This window comes from Carassius auratus, chromosome 14 (assembly GCF_003368295.1).
Source record: "Carassius auratus strain Wakin chromosome 14, ASM336829v1, whole genome shotgun sequence".
In the NCBI taxonomy this organism is placed as follows: domain Eukaryota; kingdom Metazoa; phylum Chordata; class Actinopteri; order Cypriniformes; family Cyprinidae; genus Carassius; species Carassius auratus.
In genome coordinates, this window is record NC_039256.1 from 8,173,008 (window position 1) to 8,194,347 (window position 21,340).

Consider the following 21,340-nt stretch of genomic DNA (forward strand, 5'->3'; position numbering starts at 1 on the left):
AAGGGTGCCTGGTGAAGTGTCCTGATCCGCCTTCAACTGTTTGGTGCTTCCCGTGTGCTCTCCGTGCTCTTCTGTGACAATCAAGGGGAAAGTGGGTATCCTGACGTGCTCCAAAGTGTGTGGGCTGTCGGTCACTCGCTGCTTTCTGTGAAGACAGAAGAGAGGGGTTAGACCAGCATTGCATTCGGTTCAAGAACCTCTTCTGAGTGAAACATGTGCTCCTTTTAAAGTGCTGGCTGATGGGGAGCAGCTGTGACCGATCAGCCGGTGACGAGGACATGCAGGTGTTTTGCTTTGGTTTCCAGGGCGACGCTGATTCCTCTGGGAGAGCTCGTCACTATAGACAGGTGTAAACAATGTGAGTGGGAACAGCTGTGTGCAATGAACAGTGATTAGTGATTACTTCAGTACTGCATTTCACTAGTGTTAACAGATACACAGATCTTGTGCAGTGGCTCGGGGTTGGTGGCCTTCTTGTGCAGTGGCCAGACAATTGTATTTACACTGCAATAAATATGGGCCTATCTGTTTCCACAAAAAAATAGCCAAAAGATGTTCATCAGCAAAACTGCATAGATTGAATTTGATTTTAATTGTTTGAAACAATTGAAATACTATTTGGCCAGTGTAAAATTATCAGATCAACTCTATTCTAAAATATATTTGAAAATAGTTTTAAACCATTTCGTTTTTATGTGTACACTTACATTTAGTAGATGCTTTTATCCAAAGTGACTTACAAATGAGGACACTTGAAGCAATTAAAAACTACAAAAGAGCAATGATATATAAGTGCTATAACAAGTCTCAGTTAGCTTAAATTCAGTACGTGTAGCAAGGGCTTTTAAATAATATAATTAAAAGAAAACAGAGAGAATAGAAAAAGAATAGAGCGAGTTAGTGTTAGAGGTCTTTTTTTATTGTATAATAAATGAAAATAGAATACAAAAAAGATTAGATAGGTAGTTAGAATGTTTTGTATATTTTCATATATTTATTATAAAACATATGGATACTAGATCATTTTTAGCAATAAAAAATGAATGTGTACTGCACAAATGGGATTGTCATCCCCATATCATATTTCCTCAATGTCTTGGTGCTAAACTTGTTGTCAAGTGTATAAGACTATGCATGTAAATGATATGCAGATGAGGTTATGCATAGTAAAACTAGGCATTGGAAGCTGGTTATTTTGGGGAGGAGACGAGGTTGAAATGCACATACAGTCTTGTTCAAAATAATAGCAGTACAATGTGACTAACCAGAATAATCAAGGTTTTTAGTATATTTTTTATTGCTATGTGGCAAACAAGTTACCAGTAGGTTCAGTAGATTCTCAGAAAACAAATGAGACCCAGCATTTAGGCTCTTAAGGCTGTGCAATTGGGCAATTAGTTGAATTAGTTGAAAGGGGTGTGTTCAAAAAAATAGCAGTGTGGCATTCAATCACTGAGGTCATCAATTTTGTGAAGAAACAGGAGTGAATCAGGTGGCCCCTATTTAAGGATGAAGCCAACACTTGTTGAACATGCATTTGAAAGCTGAGGAAAATGGGTCGTTCAAGACATTGTTCAGAAGAACAGCGTACTTTGATTAAAAAGTTGATTAGAGAGGGGAAAACCTATAAAGAGGTGCAAAAAATGATAGGCTGTTCAGCTAAAATGATCTCCAATGCCTTAAAATGGAGAGCAAAACCAGAGAGACGTGGAAGAAAACGGAAGACAACCATCAAAATGGATAGAAGAATAACCAAAATGGCAAAGGCTCAGCCAATGATCACCTCCAGGATGATCAAAGACAGTCTGGAGTTACCTGTAAGTACTGTGACAGTTAGAAGACGTCTGTGTGAAGCTAATCTATTTTCAAGAATCCCCCGCAAAGTCCCTCTGTTAAAAAAAAGGCATGTGCAGAAGAGGTTACAATTTGCCAAAGAACACATCAACTGGCCTAAAGAGAAATGGAGGAACATTTTGTGGACTGATGAGAGTAAAATTGTTCTTTTTGGGTCCAAGGGCCACAGGCAGTTTGTGAGACGACCCCCAAACTCTGAATTCAAGCCACAGTACACAGTGAAGACGGTGAAGCATGGAGGTGCAAGCATCATGATATGGGCATGTTTCTCCTACTATGGTGTTGGGCCTATTTATCGCATACCAGGGATCATGGATCAGTTTGCATATGTTAAAATACTTGAAGAGGTCATGCTGCCCTATGCTGAAGAGGACATGCCCTTGAAATGGTTGTTTCAACAAGACAATGACCCAAAACACACTAGTAAACGGGCAAAGTCTTGGTTCCAAACCAACAAAATTAATGTTATGGAGTGGCCAGCCCAATCTCCAGACCTTAATCCAATTGAGAACTTGTGGGGTGATATCAAAAATGCTGTTTCTGAAGCAAAACCAAGAAATGGGAATGAATTGTGGAATGTTGTTAAAGAATCATGGAGTGGAATAACAGCTGAGAGGTGCCACAAGTTGGTTGACTCCATGCCACACAGATGTCAAGCAGTTTTAAAAAACTGTGGTCATACAACTAAATATTAGTTTAGTGATTCACAGGATTGCTAAATCCCAGAAAAAAAAAATGTTTGTACAAAATAGTTTTGAGTTTGTACAGTCAAAGGTAGACACTGCTATTTTTTTGAACACACCCCTTTCAACTAATTGCCCAATTGCACAGCCTTAAGAGCGTGCATATCATGAATGCTGGGTCTTGTTTGTTTTCTGACAATCTACTGAACCTACTGGTAACTTGTTTGCCACGTAGCAATAAAAAATATACTAAAAACCTTGATTATTCTGGTTAGTCACATTGTACTGCTATTATTTTGAACAAGACTGTACACACAATCTTCCCCTGACTGTGATTTATAAAGGGATTTTTGCGCAGGTTGTAGCTTTTGTGCCTACGTTCACTTTTAGGATGATATCTACTGAGAGGTTTATAAATGAGACCCCAGGTCAGGAAGCAGACAGACTGGCTAAACCAACTGTCTGCTAGCTGCCTTACGCCACACAAATCAGTTAAAGCACATAGAGACTCTTTCACCTAGATATCACACTATAGAGACTGTGTCTGTTTCCCAAACTAGAAAATACAAAAATCTTCCAAATTAATTGATGAGTAACAATTTAATTGATCTTCAACAATAAAAAAAACTGATTTAATATGGATAAACAAATGATAAAGCTTGGTTTATTGAATATGAGATCCATTTCTACAAAAGTACTTTTTGTAAATGATATCATCACTGATCCCAACCTAGCTGTGCTCTGTTTGACAGAAACCTGGCTAAAACCTGATTATCACATTATTTTAAATGAGTCTATCCCCCAGGAACACTGTTATAAACATGAGCCACATTCAAAAGGTAAAGGGGGAGGTGTTGCTATAATTTATAACAATATTTTTAGCATTTCTCCGAGGGTGGCTTCAAGTATAATTAGTTTGAAGTAATGGTGCTTCATTTAATATTATGCAGAGAAACAAATGTTAATGATAAATCCCCTGTTATGTTTGTACTGGCTACTGTATAGAATTAATTGCATGCGCATGTGAAATCTCTGCATTTGTCACCCCTGAAAACTTCCTCCAGTACAAATTTATGGCTTTTAGGAAGCAAAATGCCCCAACCATATTCCAGATGCTCATGCAGAAAGTTTTGTCAGGATTGTGCGACTGTGAAGCCTACTTAGATGACACTGTGGTCTATTCAGGTGATTGGAAAGACCACATATGTAGCCTGGATAGAGTGTTTAGCAGGTTAAATGATGCAAGGTTTACTCTGAATCTAGCAAAAAGTGAATTTTCTGAAGCGGTGGTAACTTACCTTGGGAAAAAGGTGGGTCAAGGTTGCGTAAGAACCGTAACAGCTAAGGTAGCTGCTGTTGTTGAATTTCCTGCTCCAAATACCAAGCATAAGTTAAGCCGGTTTCTGGGAATGGCGAGATACCACTGTGGATTTTGCAAAAACTTTGCAACCGTGGTGTCTCCACATAATGACCTACTTAGCTCTGTGAAGAAATTAGTTTGGAATCCCCTCAGTGTAAGAATGCTTTTCTTGCTGCCAAAGAACTTCTCTGTAATACTCCAGTTCTTTCAGCCCCTAATAATACTTTTCCATTTAAGCTACAAGTGGATGCATGTGCTGTGGGAGCTGGTGCTGTCCTGCTGCAGGAGGACTGTGCAGGAGTAGAACATCCAGTCTGGTACTTCTCTAAGAAGTTCTCTATGTGTCAACGAAACTACAGTACCATCGAGAAGGAAGCTCTTGCCCTGGTGATGGCACTCAAACATTTTGAAGTTTATGTTGATGGTAGTTGTATGCGTCTTTTTGTCTATACTGACCACAACAGTCAAGGTTTTCTCTCCCGCATGTGCAACCTCAATCAGCGTTTGATACGCTGGTGACTTTGTCTGCATGAATATAACTTGACCATTCAACACAAGAAAGGTTCAGAGAACATGCTGGCAAATGCACTTTCTAGAGCCTGTGATGCTGATGGTGACTGAGATGACTGTATGCTACTGTACATGGTAAAGAGACTTAGGGCCCTATCATACACCCGGCGCAATGCAACGCAAGGTGCAGCGGAAGTGTGTTTGCTAGTTCCCGTCTAGCGTCACGTCATTTTATTAGCAAATGCATTTGCGCATTTTTGTGCGAGCTGGTCTAAAAAAGTGGTGTGTTCAGGCACATTGCTGGTGCATTGCTATTTTAAGGAACAGAATATAGACTGTGCCATAGACCAACTCAAACCTGGTACAAAGTCTCACACAAACATGCCAAATATTAAAAACAAAAGGATTATAGTGTAAAAGAATATTATTATGTAGGCTACATAAATATAAAAATGCTTTTGCAAAGTATATAATAGAAGATAAATGGCAGATAGCTGTTTAAATCTCCAGACCTAAATATTTAATACAGTGTTTAAACCATTATTGTAATTGATCTTTTATAAATAGGGCACAACACAGGAGTAAACCAATAAACAGTCTTTTAATATAATCCACAAAACAAAAACACAAAGAAATCGAGGACCCAAATAATAACCAACAAGGACAAAACAGAAATGGGGAGAATTTATACAAACTCAAGGGAGATACTAATGACATAATTGAATGAACACAGGTGAACAGGATGACTTATAAAACAGACTAGGGAAAACTTGAAAAGAACCAAAAATATAGTATTATAGTGGCAATTATAGTACAAGTCAATATTGGTAGCATATAAAACTCTACCAATAATCTACCTAGCCCTAACATTATGCAATTGATACAAAAGCAGTGCCATTGTTTTTTAAACACTTTAACATATTTTGGAAAAATGTATAAGCGGTAAAACATAAACTGAAGAATGCAATGTCCCTTGTTCCATGTTGGTTGTACTGCTTGCTCTTTGCTCAGTCACACAGTTGTTGTAAAATGTTCTCAAGCTCTTTAATGTCTTCAAGAACATCTAGAGAAGATACATCACAGAATAGCAACATATTCTTTTAATATAACAGCTATACTTAATGAATTTGGTAACACTTTTTATATAGCCTGTATTTATAATACATTATGAGCGTATTCTTAAGGCATTATAATGAATGCATTATATTAAAAAAAAAAACTTATAATATGTTGTTTCATCTCATGAATATTCATAAGAACAGTTTTAATATATTATAATATGTACTTATTTGTGGTTATAGCTTTTAAGAGCATGATTATTTATAACATAATGAATATATTGCATCCACTTTTACAATGGATTATATTTCTCATAGTAATGTATTATAAGTCTCATGTCTTGCTCTCATATCTCCATTTTTTTCTGATGCTACTTTACTTAAAGCAGTCAAAGACCACTTATTAGTAAGTAACTTAAGTAGTAATAATAGTATTAATAATAAAACAATTTTTTCAAACAGTCATAAGATCAGATATCAGATCAGTTGAATGTGTAATATGACACATTTGATTTAAATTATTTTTATTGCAATATCAGTTTATTTTGATGGTACCCTTTAGACAGCTGTTGATAAGTAACTCTATAACTACATATCAACTAGTGGTCAGTGGAGTAATAGTATGTCTGCTACTGTAAATATATGCTAACACTTTATTCCGATGGTCAACCAACAGATAAACTGACATTCTTGAAGATATTAATACTAATGAGGGTTAGTTGGCATGTAGTTGCAAAGTTGTTTATAGTCAATTGATTAAGGGGACAATCAAAATAAAATGTAACCAAATAAAACATTGCATTTTTTCAGTTGGAGTATTAATCTCACATCAAACAATTAACATTAGCTCCACAGAAACACTCAGATAACTCTCAACATCTAACCACTCACAAGCTGTAGTAAGATACTGTGCAGATCTTAAACAATGTCAAGATATGATACACTCCATTATACTGTAAATAAAGTAGATTTAATATGGTGTCCATTGTGTGTTATTAATAATCATACTCTTAAACTTAAAACCACAAATACGTAAGTATTATAATGTATATAATTGTTGTTATGATTATTCATGAGATCTCTTATGAATGTCCTTATAATGTATTATAAATACGGGCTTCATAGAAGGTGTTACCATGAATCTTACTGGATTATGTCTAATTAGTGTTGATTTAGATTTAGTTACTTTGAACAAGATAGGAGTCTCTCTTACCCAGTTTGATTTTGTCCGTTTCTGACAGCAAGAGTATTGCCCTCTGTAATCCAGACTCTAGAGCATCTTTTATATGTTGCTGTTCAAAGAAGACATACACTCAATAACACATACTTTGACATGTTAAGAAACATCTGTGAGGTTTGTGAATTTGAAGAAACTGAGCAATGTTTTATATTTCAAAATACAAAGTTTACTTATATTCAGAGCACCACGCACGTGCAGGGGGGGGGGGGCGTTGGGTGCTTGAGCACCTGCCCCTTTGCCCTTTGGTGCCCAAAGTGCCCTTTTGTCAAAGCAAAATTTCCTCTAATTTTTTTTTTTGTTTTTTTTTTTTTGTCATAACGTTTCCTTTTGTGATTGCCTGCTCATGCCCAATTTAAATATTATTAAAAATTTGAATAATAATTTAGCCGTCAATAAAATGACCAACATGATGACATTTGACCTGACGACGACGACCTCCTCATCCAGGGCCGTGCACAGACCTTTTGAGGGGCATGTGCTGAAACTGAAAAAGGGCACCCCCCCCCCCTTTTTATATCAAGATTATTTAGTAAGCCTGCATAAAAGGAAGAAATGGTCACATCTTCATGACAAATTCAATAACACAAAATAATAGTCTCAAAAGCTTTAGATTTATTCACGATTAATAACAACCATAATAATAATATTAGATAATATAGATAAACAGGGTTTTAAGGGCTTCTTTAAACCTAATACAACAGCAACCTTCTGAGAGCCATGTACCTGGCAAAAATTTGATACTGTGGTGGACCAGGGATGTTGGTCTCTCGAAGGTCTCTTATTCACTACACTTTCCCCTAAAATAAGCCAGCAATGAAAAAATAAATAAAAATAGTGTGAAAAGTACAGTTGCAATGAAAAGCATTTCTGAAGGATCACGTGACACTGAAGAGTACTGAACTGGAGTAATCATGCTGAAAATTCAGCTTTGATCACAAAAATAAAATCACATTTTAAAATATATTCAAATAGAAAACAGTTATTTAAAATTGTAAAAATATTACACAATATTACTGATTTTGCTGTATTTTGGATCAAATAAATGAAGCCTTGGAATGAATCACGAATTACATTCTGTATGATAAAATATAAAGATTTCAGTGATCTTCTGTAATTTTTTTTTTTAGTTACTACTACATTACTGTAGTAAAACCATGTTTTACAACATTTTATAAAGAGAGTATACAGAGAGTATACCATAACATGATTAGCCTAAATGTTAATAAATTAAGTGTATCAGCAATCATAAATCAAAGAAGAAATTTCTTAGAAATATGTTATCTAGGTGAAGAGGATCACTTGCGCTTTGTGTAAGTTCCAGTTCGAAACAGCGCGGGGGCGCACCTGTTATGATTTTCCGATGGTAAAAACAAAATATATGTTGTTGTATTACTTATCAATATATCGTTTTTGACCAGCGAATGTGTGCAAATGTGATTTTTTTTCCTGTCCGTCATTAAAACGGCGATGGCGCCTGCCGCTGCCGGCATCACATTACATTTTCATCTAGGTTACAAACTAGTTTTTTTTGCTATATAGACGGAGCGCTCAGTTTTTCCTGTGGTAAAATGCATTTGGCCAAATTAGCATTTTATAAAAGATGAAATGCTACTATCTGCACAGGCTATTTAAGTGTTGGCTATGTATTGGCTATGACTAGATGGCAAATGCTAGCCCTCTCTCTCAGGCGACGTCCCACATGTCTCAGTCAGTGAGTCAGTCAGACATCAAATAAATAAAATATGAGCCTTTATAGACAGTGTTTAGTAGTACTTATTCAAACAACAAGATATTTATTTACCCTTCGCAAAACTTTGTTCAGCTCAGCTGTTGTCTACTGTGCGGCTGCTGTGGAACTTCAGTTGATTCAATGAGAGGGGGCGGAGTTATCAGCTTACTGACCGCTTGAGGATCGAATAAGATTTACACAGCACGTTTTAAGAACTTTCATTTGGTAAAACAGACAGACAGACGTAAAGGGTGACCAATAGCATTGATTTAAAAAAAAAAAAAAAAAACACCACCAAAAAAAGGGCACTTCGGAGTGTAAGGGCAAAAAGGGCATGTGCTCTGCACAGGTTGAGCCCTACCTGTGCACGTGCCTGTCCTCATCTGACCTGGGCGATTCGTCACGCCGCACGCGCATTTTTTAATTGTCAGAGGATATTATTTTCAACACCGCAGAAGCTGGTAAGTGGTGTTTCAAGTGATTTTGATATTTATTTAATTATTATTATTTTACAAGAACGACGTGATGGAGAACATGCAGATATGTTTATATTGCGGTGTGTAGCCTGTAGTGTAGAGTAACGTTAGCGTGCTGTTTGAGGGAGAAACGTTTCACAGACATCGAGGGGCAGAGGCGTCATGCTCCTTCAAAGAGCTCTGAGCCAAGTTGATTTTAAATGCAGCTTCCAAGCGACCAAAAAAAAAAAACAGCAGAATAATATTTTTTATATATTTGATATAATCACACTGTTGTGATTAGATCGTTCAGTGCAGCATCAGCTGCTAAATTTAAATCTGTGTTCGCTGGCTGGCGCTGAGCCAGAGACGCTCGTACAACGCTTCATGATGATAACCAATCAACGGTTCTGTTGCGCGGATGCAATGGCCAATCGGAGACGTGCAGAAGAGTCATCATGAAACGCGGTGTTTTTGTTCACTTGCTCGCTGACGGAATTATTTAGCGAATTCTTTCTTCAGAGAGAGAGAGAGAGAGAGAGAGAGAGAGAGAGAGAGAGAAAACTAAAAATGTAAAGTGCTTAAGTGATTTCAATGGGAGTTTTTGAGAGTGCCTGAACTCTGGCTAAACTGAATGAAAATGTTATTTGATAATGTAAATGTTCTTTACTCTCTGTAAAATGAAAGTATTAAAATAAGTAACTTACAATATTGTTATTAAAATTTACATTAAATGCAAATTCAGTCGTATTAAAAATATTTTATGGCATGATAAGGCACTTAAGGTTTAATGTGTAGTTAATAGATTACACTACCTTTCCATCACTACTATTCCATTTAAGCATGTTTGGAATTGTTTTGAATAAAAAGGAAAAATAAATAAAACATAAGCCTATATAAGTTATACAGTGCTTTCATAGCATGACTCAGTTGTTTATTGTTTTGTATCAGTATTTAAGGTGGGCTTATTGATTAGGTGCAAGAATAGTAGTGATGGTTAAAATAATAGATTGATAATGAAATAGTAGATTGTGCCTTGTTCTTAGATGGACAGAGACTGGAAAGTAATAGATCAGATGAGGAGATAGAGATAGAGGAAGAAAAAGAGGCAAATGTAGACGCACAAGTGACAGAAAGAGCAGGTAAGCAAGCCAGGAGACAGAGGCTGGTGAGAAAGAGGAAAATGTAGAGTCACAAGCATTTTCTATAGTTTTTACTATAACAGCTGTTCTTAATTATTCTGTTGAACAGAGAAGAAAAAGCCATCAGGTTGGGAAAAATTTAAGACATTTCAGTTTCTAATCCCAGAGTTATTATTAGGTGGAAATATTTTTTTACTTTTAAACTTAAAATTGTCTCTTTTAATCTTTTTCATTTTCAAAACTACATTCCAGCATTTGCTGCCCTATCAATACATAATCATCCATATCAATACGCAAATCGGCAAGGAATGCTTCACAATATATTGCTGTGTTGCTATTTTGAACCGCACTATTTAAAGCCTTGTTCCATGTGCCCCTTTTATACTTTGAGCACCTGCCCCTCCAAAGGTCTCTGCACGGCCCTGCAGAGCACTATAATATTATAAGCATTATAATAATTAATTTCATAATCATTGTCATAGAGAAGTTTAAACTTTAAATAAATGAAAAAGCTCCAGACTAAAGGGTACTCACTAGGTGTAAATGTAAAAATCATCGTATGTTAAGTATTCTGAAACAAATACCTCCAAATCTCTGAACTTCCTAAGCACTTCTGCTTTTGCCTGTTTGAACATGTCATGTTCTAAATTCTGAATTGCTTCTGTCAGAGTATTCTGCATTTTCTTCATGGATCCGGTTCCATGGAAATGTGCAGCTTCTAAAATAAGCAACATTTTATAATAATTCATTATATAACATTTCATTCATATAACTCATATATATGATACAACATATAAAAAAATAGTTTGTTTGTTTTACAATTTATTTACTGTTTTATTTGACAGCAGTTCCCCTTAAAGCCTGCTACAGACGATAATTTTAGTGATCTAATAAAATCAAGAGATAACATTGTCACATGGATTTACTGTACTTACTGTAATGCTCTTTTTTCCTGGATTACCAGTACGGTCCATCTCCTGTTTGCAATATACTTAAAACTCTGCTGCGAGAAACTAAACAGTCTACGAATATCACTCCTATTTTATTTAACCTCCACTGGCTTTCTGTGTCCTCTCATATCATTTATACAATTCTTCTGCATACTTTTAAGTCACTCCATGGTCTTGCACCTACTTCTCTCTCTGACCTTTCTCCATACATTCCCTCTCGTCCACTTCGATCATCTGGAAGTGTTTTCTGAGATTTCTCCTGTCATCTATATTGCTCCTAAACTTTGAAACTCATTGGCCCTGGCTCTTCAGACAACCACACTGCACAAATGTAAGTCTAAACACAAAACCTATATATTCAACCAATACTACCTGTCATAGTGTTTTTTAAATTATTATTATTGATTGTGATTACAATTCTGTATTATTACAGTGGTATGCAACTGTAATAGCATACTCTGGACTTTTGTCTTTCTATGTATTACATGATTTTTTTATCTGCTTTTGTCATTGTGAAGCTTTTGTCTTTGAGCTTGGGAAAGGAGATATATAAATTAAACATTATTATTATTATATAATATACTTTGATGCGACATGTCTGTAGACTGTATGATGATGACACTTACTGAATAGTAGACTACAACACAAGTTAGTAAAGGTCATTACTCTTTTTCACCTCTGTGGTATTTAACTTTTAGTGACATGTCACGTTGATCAATACATCATCATGACGCATTTTCGTTTGCTACTCAGAAGGTAAGACAATGCCAGAAAATAATTGCAGGCTGTCTTTGATCACAAGACTGTGACATTGTCTTTATATTTCTCACTGTATGATGTTGAACCACTGTTTATGTGCCATGACCACGATTGTTTCATGGCCATCTTTTGTCTGACACAGCCCAACATTGCACAGTGAGAATATTTATTTATGCATATATATCCATGCGGGGAAGTCGTGGCCTAATGGTTAGAGAGTTGGACTCCCAATTGAAAGGTTGTGGGTTCTAGTCTCCGGCCGGATGGAATTGTGGGCGGGGTTAGTGCATGTACAGATCTCTCTCCACCTTCAATACCACGACTTAGGTGCCCTTGAGCAAGGCATCGAACCCCCAACTGCTCCCCGGGCGCCGCAGCATAAATGATGAACACTGCTCTGGGTGTGTGCTAACAGTGTGTGTGTGTGTTCACTGCTCTGTGTGTGTGCACTTCGGATGGGTTAAATGCAGAGCACAAATTCTGAGTATGGGTCACCATACTTGGCTGAATGTCACGTCACACTTTCACTTTATGCTGTGGCCAAGGCTTAAAGAGCTGTGGGTCAGGCCGCCTCTGCCTTGCACTCCATGAACCCTGCCCTCCATGAACTAGTCACTTCCACTACCATTCAAGTCTACTAGGCCAAGCTGCTCAAAGAGCACTGCTACCGACCTCGCTCTCTGGGTGACTTTGGTAGTCCAGGAGTGCCACCTATGGCTGACCCTGGCAGACAGTAGGGAGTCTGATTGAACTCAACTTCAGCACCGTGGTAGAGAATTTTGCCCAGCAGTTCTCTGCCGCCCAGAAGCAGTCTGAGGTCATCCTGCCCCGGCGGCATGCTGCTGCCCACAGCCTTCTCATCGCTGAGGGCACCCATCAAGAGATTTTAGCAGGACCACTGCTTCCCCTGGAGGAGCGCTGGGGGAGAACCCTTTGTTCATTAAGAGCCTCCAACTGTGAAGGATACCTCCGGGTCCCAAGAGGGCACGAACTACAGTTGGCGACGTGCTTCCTCACTGCTCTCGTTCTCCTTTCCCTGGGAAAAGAGCAAACTCCTCCCTGTGCAGAGGATCTCTGTTCTCGGTATGGAAATAGACTCGGTCCACACGTTTGTGTGGCTTGCGAACGAGCACGTGCAGTCACTACTGAATTGCCTGAGACAATTCGAGGGCAAGAGAGTGGTCCCTGAAACTGTTTCAGAGGCTCCTGGGGCATATGGCATCTCCGGCATCAGTCATACCGCTTGTGTTACTCCATATGAGCTCCCGCCACATGTCGCAACTCGCTTGTCATCTCCTCTTGTGGAGTCAGAAGCATCTGAGGTCGCTTCATGCCAGGCTCAATCGTGCAGCCGACGAGCTCCCATGCCAGCAGTCTCACCCCGGGGAATGGAGACTCCACCCCCAGTTGGTTCAGCTGATTTGGGAATGCTTCGAAGATGCTCAGGTAGACCTGTTTGCCTCTCCAGAAAATTCCCACTGCCAGATGTTTTACTCCCTGACCGAGGGCACCCTTGGCACAGACGCTTTGGCACACAGCTGGCCACTGCGCCTCCGCAAGTATGCGTTTCCCCCAGTGAGCCTTCTTGCACAGACGTTGTGCAAGATCAGGGAGGACGAGGAGCAGGTCCTCATGGTTGCACCTTTTTGGCTCAGCCGGACCTGGTTCCCCGACCTGGTACTCCTTGCGACAGCCCCTCCCTGGCCAATTCCACTGAGGAAGACCTTCTTTCTCAGAGACGGGGCACCCTCTGGCACCCACGTCTCGCTCTTTGGAACCTACATGTGTGGGTTCTGGACAGGTTCGCGGAAGGTTTAGGTACCTTTCCACCTCAGGTGGTAGCTACCATCACTTCAGCTAGAGCTGTGTCCACCAGACATGCCTATGCTTTGAAATGGAACGTCTTCGTCACTTGGTGTTCTTCACAGTGTGAGGAACCCTGGAAATGCCTGATCGGGTCAGTGCTTTCCTTTCTTCAGGAAAGGTTGGAACAAAGGCTGTCTCCTTCCACCCTGAAGGTCTATGTGGCCACCTTTTCGGCTCACCATGACCCTGTTGAAGGTAAGTCTCTTGGAAAGCACGATCTGATCATCAGGTTCCTGAGAGGAGCAAGGAGGCTCAATCCGCCTCGCCCTCAGCAAGTCCCCTCTTGGGACCTCGCAGTGGTTCTATCAGCAGTGCAGAGAGCTCCCTTCGAACCCTTGCTCTCAGTATAGTTAAAGTTTCTATCATTGAAAACTGCGCTTCTGATGGCTTTGGCTTCGGTGAAGAGGGTCGGGGACCTGCAGGCATTTTCAGGTGATGAAGCGTTCCTGGAATTTGGGCCGGCCAACTCTCACATTATCTTAAGACCCCGGCCTGGGTACATGGCCAAAGTTCCCACCACTCCCTTTAGAGGTTAGGTGGTGAACATGCAAGCGCTGCCCCTGGAGGAGGCAGACCCAGCCCTGGCGCTGCTGTGTCCAGTATACGTGGACAGAACTCAGTGCCTTAGTACCTCAGACTAGCTCTTTGTTTGTTACGGAGGCCTGCAGAAGGTCAAGGCTGTCTCCAAGCAGAGGTTATCCCACTGGATAGTGAATGCTATTGTCCTGGCTTATGCCATGCACCCTAGGGGTGAGAGCTCACTCAACTAGGAGTGTAGCTTTCTCCTAGGTGCACGTTACGTCCCCTTGCCACATCGCTGTTCTGCTGAACGGCCGGGTATCTGGCAGTTGCTCATGCTGGTCCTTATATACCCAGACTGTGGGCGGAGCTTGCAATGCAAACTTCGCAGACCAAGATACTCTGTGTACCATTGGCTCATTTTGTAACCACTCGAAGGTGATTGGGCTCTCAGGCAAGATCTCATTCGTCACTCTCTTTCTAATGTAACGTCTACGTTCCCTCCTTCAGGGAACGAGAGTTACATATGTAACCGAGACGAAACTAATAAGGGACGGAAGTTAAACTGGGAACAAGAGTAACTAGAACAGAAAAAAAGGAAAAAGCAAAAGCAGGTAGGCTACTTCACAAACACATTTCTGTGTAGCTGTGCATTAAATGATTTGAATGCACTTTGCGGAGGGTACTCCATTGTGTGTCGGGTGGATCTTTGCCTCCACACCGTGCATTCAAATCGTTTAATGCACAGCTAGTTGATTATCCCGTAATTTTTGTTAATGCCAACATTTGCTAATACATTTTTATTATCAAAAGTTATATCTGTTAACATTAGGTAATGCTCAATGAACTAACTAACATTAAGGAACAGTGAACAGCTGTATTTTAACTGACTAACATTAACAAAGACTAATAAATGCTGTAAAATATATTTTTCATTGTTAATTCATTTTAACAAATGTATTAGCTGATGTTAATGAACATAAATTAATATAGATATTACTTTGATAAGACAAAATCAGTCTGGTAGTCCATAAATTGTAAGTGATTGCTTACTTGCATAATAGGGAACCATTGCATCCTTAATCATGTTTGTGATAGATAAAGAGATTTCCTTCTTTCTTTCAATGACGTCTCTTTTGAGCTTCCTCTTGAGTTTGATTTCCTTATCAGACAATTAAAGTAGTAAACACAAAGTAACAACATGATTTAAATATAAATGATAACATGCAGAGTGTTAAAGGTAAATTATATAACACGGTTCTAAAAGTTTTTGGATATTTTATTGAAAAAACAATTCATACATACTGTGCCTTTAATGTCGCTTTGTAAACAGATCATTTTAAATTGTGCAGCATTTTATATTTAAGAATAGTTGTGGGGCCAAGCACACCACTGACAAATATGTTAAAAGGAGATTACCTACAGCAATTACCAATGACCTTACAGAGTGTGGCTCAAACTGTAGGGATTAGTGATGGGTCTTGCTATATTGTGCTATGGTAAATATTGAGAAGTGAATTGTTGGATAACAATAAAAGCATAAATTAAGATGTAGACAGGCATAAGCATTAACAGTCTCATATTTGAAATGGACTAGTTTTTATTAATAAAAATTTTTTCAGCCTCTTGTTTGCTAAAGAGAAATTTGAAAAAAAAAATGTTTTACTAAATTTAACAATCTGTAAAGTGAGATAATCTGTATGTGACATTTTCATGCATGCAGATGTTTTATAAATTGTTTATAGGAAATTTTTAAAACCCCAGGTTTCTTGTTTTCCTAAGATCTGGTAATACTGCTCACCTCTCTTTTGATGAAGTTGTCAATGTGATAAAACATTGAAGCTCTGGGGTGCTCAGTGTCACTTTGGATGATACTGAATTTTTCAATCTGTTCTTGCACTGATTTCCCGGTTTTGCAATGGACTCTAAAACAACACAAAGATTGCAATGCATATAGAACTGTTTTTCACTTTTTTTTTACTTAAATATTTGTAGTTTTACCAATACAACTATTTAGCAAAACCATGTAAAATAAGTTTCAAGTTGTGTTTTAATACATCTTTCACCTTCTGACACTCATGTCCTAATGAATAAGTTGTTGACATGTATATTACTTTCATTACATCATTTAACAAAATCAGGCAATAAAACAGAACTTACGGAAAAATTGAATCAAACTCCTCCTCGATGTTTTTGTGCATGTGTTGTGACAAAGCCATGTTTAGATCCAAGTCTATACCCCATGCATTTGACCAATGGTAGCCATCATTTTTACACAAAGCCTTGAGGATTTTATGGAATCCTCCTTTGCCGTGAGGTAAATTCTAAACAATCATGCATAAAATAACACTGCAGTTAATAATAATAATAATAATAATAATAATAATAATAATTAAGAACAAAAAAAACAAGCAAACTGAAAATCACATTTTTGCACTACATTTCAATACAACAGAATTAGACTTACAGGTGATATAATGGAACATGCACTGGTAAGACATAATCTCTCTGACTCTTCCACTCCATCAGAGAGACACTTTTCCAGAACACAACAAAGCATGTCAAACTGCCAACCTAACTTTTCCAGTGCCTTACATAGGTTTTGTTCCAATTTATTGTGGACCCCTGTCTGAACCTAAAGAACACTCAAACACAGATTCATGTATATGAATAGATGTCAATAGATATGAAATGGATATATCGTAACCATTGTCAGGTTTCTGAGAACATAATAACTTGTACCACATTGCCTGTCTCCGACTGCACACTTTTAATCAAGGATAAAATTCCCTTTGCTTCATTGACATAATCTCTGGCCAGGTCTTTGTTGATGCTGTTGTTAAGATTCTTCAGGAAATCCTGCAGCTTTGGGATTTCTACAGATTGTTCAAATTAATTTGTTCTAATTAATAAATATTTTAAATAATGAATATGAATATTTCATTTTAGATTTGAAAAATAGTTTTTAAATAGTTGGTTAAAAAAGTAAAAGGTTATTTTCCCAGAGGTGATACTTTACCTGTGTCACTGTGTTCCAGGCATAATGTTTTGTCAAAAAATGCCCTTGTGCTTACAGTAAAAATGTTAAGGGTCATCTTTTTCTGTAATAATAAGAACATCACATGAGTCTGTACATAGCAAAAGAAGCAATGCCCAAATGTATATATGTTGCATATATTAACATAATACCTTTAATTTAGAATTTTCAAAGCTTTCTCTCACTGCCTCTTTGGAACAGATGTTCCTCTTGCGTATACATGCTGTTTTCAGATCCTGGAAAATGATTACCAATACAATTACTGTAAGGTTTCATTTGTTGACATAATGTTACAACCTTAAAATAAACTAACAATGAACAACATCTGTACAGCATATATTATACTTAATGGTATTTTCAACATTTACTAATAAAATGTCTCTAGGTTACATATGAAACTCTAGTTCCCAGAGGGAACAAGATGCTTCATCGAGACTATTCTATATAACGCCTTCAGTGTGACCATTCTCTGAATAATGTGTGTAATCAGTCCAATGGATGGGCGAGATGTCATGAAGGGGGTGATGATAGAGAAGAGGATCTATATAAACATGTGCGGTGAAGATGGCGGCAGCTTCTGGATTGAAAAAATACAGTAAGCACTCGCAGGGATGCCGGAAGTATAGCAGGAGATGCAGCATCTCATTCCCTCTGGGAACTATGGTTACATACGAAACCTAGAGACATTCCCTTCAGGAACTCGAGCTGCATCATGAACGAAATGCCCTCACTGCCAACACACACGGAGCAGTGGGCAGCCATTTATGCTGCAGAGCACAGGGAGCAGTTGATGGTTTGGTTCCTTGCTCAAGGACACCTCAGTCATGGTATTGTCGGCCCGAGACTCAAACTCTCAACCCTAGGGTTAGGAGTCAAACTCTCTAACCACTAGGCCACGACTCCCCCAAAAATCTGTAGTAAAAGCCGAAAGATTTATGCGACAATGAGGAGAAACTCGAGCTCACCAGCATTACAGATATCCTGCAAACCCACAACAGAAAGGAAGGCCTTAGAACGGACCATAGGACACAAATAACTGGTCAGACTTCCTCCACATGGCAGCTTTGTGGATGTATGTGTATGGATCCTGAAAGTGAAGAGGTCAGAAGGCCTGTAGTACCACAGGCTGTGGCCCAGAGGAGGGCACTTAAGGGACAGCCTGGAGTACAGATAAACTTTGGCCCAACCAGGTGCAAAGTCTAGAAAGGAGGGGGCCACTGACAGGGCCTGCAAGTCTCAGACTTTCTTCAGTGATGAGATGGCTAATAGGAAGATAGACTTAAATGTCGAACTGAGCTTTGCTTTTTTTTAGGGCCGGGACTTTAACGCGTTAATTGAGATTAATTAATTACACAAAAAATAACGCGTTAACTAAGATTAATTAATTACAGAAAAAAAAATCCCGCATTTTTAATAACTTATTTTTGCACCGCGGAACGTTTCTCACTGGATGCGTTTCGCGGACCGATTATACTGAAGCACCAACTAGCGTTCGCTTATCAACGCAGCACATGATCGAACCTCAAGTATCACCTCAACGCAAAACATATTGAGAATGAGGAGTCACGTGCCGATTTGGGTTGATATGGGAGGGGTCTGAGCCGGTCATCCCTGATGGAAGGATACGCTATCTGTTGCCAGGGGCAATACCTTCAGAACTTCACAGAGGCGCGACTAAACATTTCAGAGCGCTTTCATTTTTGCGCATTTATTTTGTCGGCGGAACAGATAGAGATGGATCTACGAATACGCGAAAGAAAAGGAAGAAAGTAAATCAATGCAAAAACATAAGGCGAATGAAAGGGGACATTACAGAAACAAGCTCACATCAAGCGCAAAACAGCGGTGTTTGGAGAAGCTCTCAGGCAGCTCCCTGCAGCGGCACAGAGACCTGAACAATTTACCTATTTTCATCTATCAGTGCACACATATGGACATTGGGAATTATATTGTTTACGATGTAAATCACTTTGCATTCACTCTGTTAATGGCTTAATCTAACCCGGACATTTACATCTCGCAATCACACATTTAACTACCCTAACTAACCTAGAACTGGTTTGTCCACTTTGCAGCCCCCAACAGAAAAACCTGGTACAGTATGTGTCATTGGGCTAAAATCAAATTATAACTAAACATACACAGCTTTAGCCTACATCAAAACATGTTGGAAACGTTCGTATACATTGAACATCTCATTACAATCTAGTGTCTAGTCGCAGTTAATTCTAAATGCAATGTAATTACAATACACTAAAACGCATGTGAATAAACTTACTTTGGCCAGTACAACACTGTTTTCATCACCTGCTGTAAATGGACCCAGCCACAGCAGAAAGCCTCGTAACTTTCCAAAGACTTGTGACTTTTAAACTCCTGCATTGTGTAGTAACTTAAACCAAAAAATATATAATTCCCAATGTCCATATGTGTGCATGGAGGTAAATGGTCCAGGTCTCTGTGCTGCTGCAGGGAGCTCGTATGGGTATATTTTGGATGCTTGAGAGCTTCTCCAAATACCGCTGTTTTGCGCTTGGTGTAACCTAAAAAAAACTGTATTCCATTGTTCCTATGTTTTCCATATGTATCGTGAGAGGTACTGCAGCAGTTTTTAACGCAGCAGTAACTTCCAGGCATGGTAAAACAGTGCAGAATTGCGAGAACCTCCTCTTAACAACACATGTAAACAATCCTGTTTCGCCGCCGGTATCCTTCCAACGTGGCGGAGACTGTGATATCGAGGGAGGGGCTTTGTGCTATGACGACAGCTTCTCATTCTCAATAGCAGCTAGCGTGGACTTTACACTTTATGTTGAACTATGTATTATTTTGTTGGTGCAACAGTTTATGTTGAACTCTTTATTGTTTTGGCCAAGGTTATTGAGAGTTGGACTTAGTATGTTATGGCCTCTGAAGCAACAGAGAGATGTTTTCTAATAATCAGTGTTTCCAATGTTATATATATATATATATATATATATATATATATATATATATATATATATATATATATACCTATAAGCTTCCTGAATTTCTGAAATGTACTATTTCTAAATTGTTTCTAAATATGCTATTGCTACACTTCATGGCAAAAATTGCACTGGTCTGCGCTAGACTTGGTTGAACAAAAATGAACAATATTTTGTTGCTTAAGCTTATGTATTCAGTCATTATTCAACGGTATACTATAAATCCATGTGAAAAAAATTACTTCTCACTGTTCTCAGGTCAAATATTTATATGCGATTAAAATGCGATTAATTTCGATTAATTAATTACAAAGCCTCTAATTAATTAGATTAATTTTTTTAATCGAGTCCCGGCCCTACTTTTTTTTAGAGCCTCTAAGTCTACTGCCAGGTCCCACAGGGGGACACAAGGGTGTACCAAGGGCCTCAGTCTCAGCGCACCGCAAAGCAAACATGTAACCAGGAGGAGAGATTTTCACTTACGCATTGTATTAGTGTGCTTTCACGTTACAATAATGCGCTCTACATTTGTCAGTAAAATAATATGTTATACTGTCATATATTTTCATTCATTTTTAGGTTCTTTGATAAGGTTATAATACGAATGTCAAGTAGCAAAGTAACTTGTGTAACGTCCCCGCAGGGTGGGTCGAGACGGATAAAGAAATGTAACTTTATTTGCGGGGCAGGATGAGGTGGGCAAAATAATTTAAATCCAAAGGCGCATCACTACTCTGGTTATCACAGTGTTTACTTCCTGTTCCATTACTAGAGCTTGCTTGGGGCCCACCAGAGTGGGATTGATCCAAATGTGGCAGAAGAGAACAAAACTGAATTCAGCAGCATCTTTCTACTGTCTGCAAGACCCATTGTGAGATATTTGGCAGAAGTTTCCATGCTGCCAGAAAATCTACTAAAAGAATCAATATCCCGAGACTGACCTCCGGTGTCATATGAGCAGCCAGTTTGGTGCCCTGAAGCGTATGACCAGCAAGGAACAACTGAACTATGAACTAGTTGCTCTGGAGACCTTAGAGACAGCGATCCCCCCAGAGATGCTAGGTTTCCAGGTGGACACTGAGATGTGCACTCACTAGAGACTGCTGTGCCCTGAAGCACTGGTGGTGGCCGGGTTAACAGCTCAGCCTAGCGAGGGCACTGAGGAGATACAGGAACCATGTACTGAGGTGGACCACGCTCTTCCCCTTA

The 21,340-nt window shown here is 38.8% G+C and overlaps 1 protein-coding gene across 3 annotated transcripts in view; it reads right to left on the reverse strand.

The window, feature by feature from the left end:
- Nucleotides 1-21,340, reverse strand: part of LOC113113513 (nuclear GTPase SLIP-GC-like) — a 44,266-nt gene that overhangs the window by 15,910 nt on the left and 7,016 nt on the right. The window contains exons 10-19 of one of the 3 annotated variants that reach the window (XM_026279738.1): nucleotides 17,315-17,398; nucleotides 17,145-17,226; nucleotides 16,868-17,001; nucleotides 16,593-16,760; nucleotides 16,286-16,449; nucleotides 15,927-16,050; nucleotides 15,179-15,287; nucleotides 10,616-10,749; nucleotides 6,679-6,757; nucleotides 4,990-5,470 (exon numbers count right to left, since the gene is read on the reverse strand). In XM_026279738.1, coding sequence (XP_026135523.1) covers nucleotides 5,415-5,470; nucleotides 6,679-6,757; nucleotides 10,616-10,749; nucleotides 15,179-15,287; nucleotides 15,927-16,050; nucleotides 16,286-16,449; nucleotides 16,593-16,760; nucleotides 16,868-17,001; nucleotides 17,145-17,226; nucleotides 17,315-17,398 — 1,134 coding nt within the window. In that variant the 3' untranslated portion in view covers nucleotides 4,990-5,414. Of the gene's footprint in view, nucleotides 1-4,989; nucleotides 5,471-6,678; nucleotides 6,758-10,615; nucleotides 10,750-15,178; nucleotides 15,288-15,926; nucleotides 16,051-16,285; nucleotides 16,450-16,592; nucleotides 16,761-16,867; nucleotides 17,002-17,144; nucleotides 17,227-17,314; nucleotides 17,399-21,340 lie in introns of those variants that run through there. The other 2 variants (XM_026279740.1, XM_026279739.1) reach the window with 2 other exon arrangements.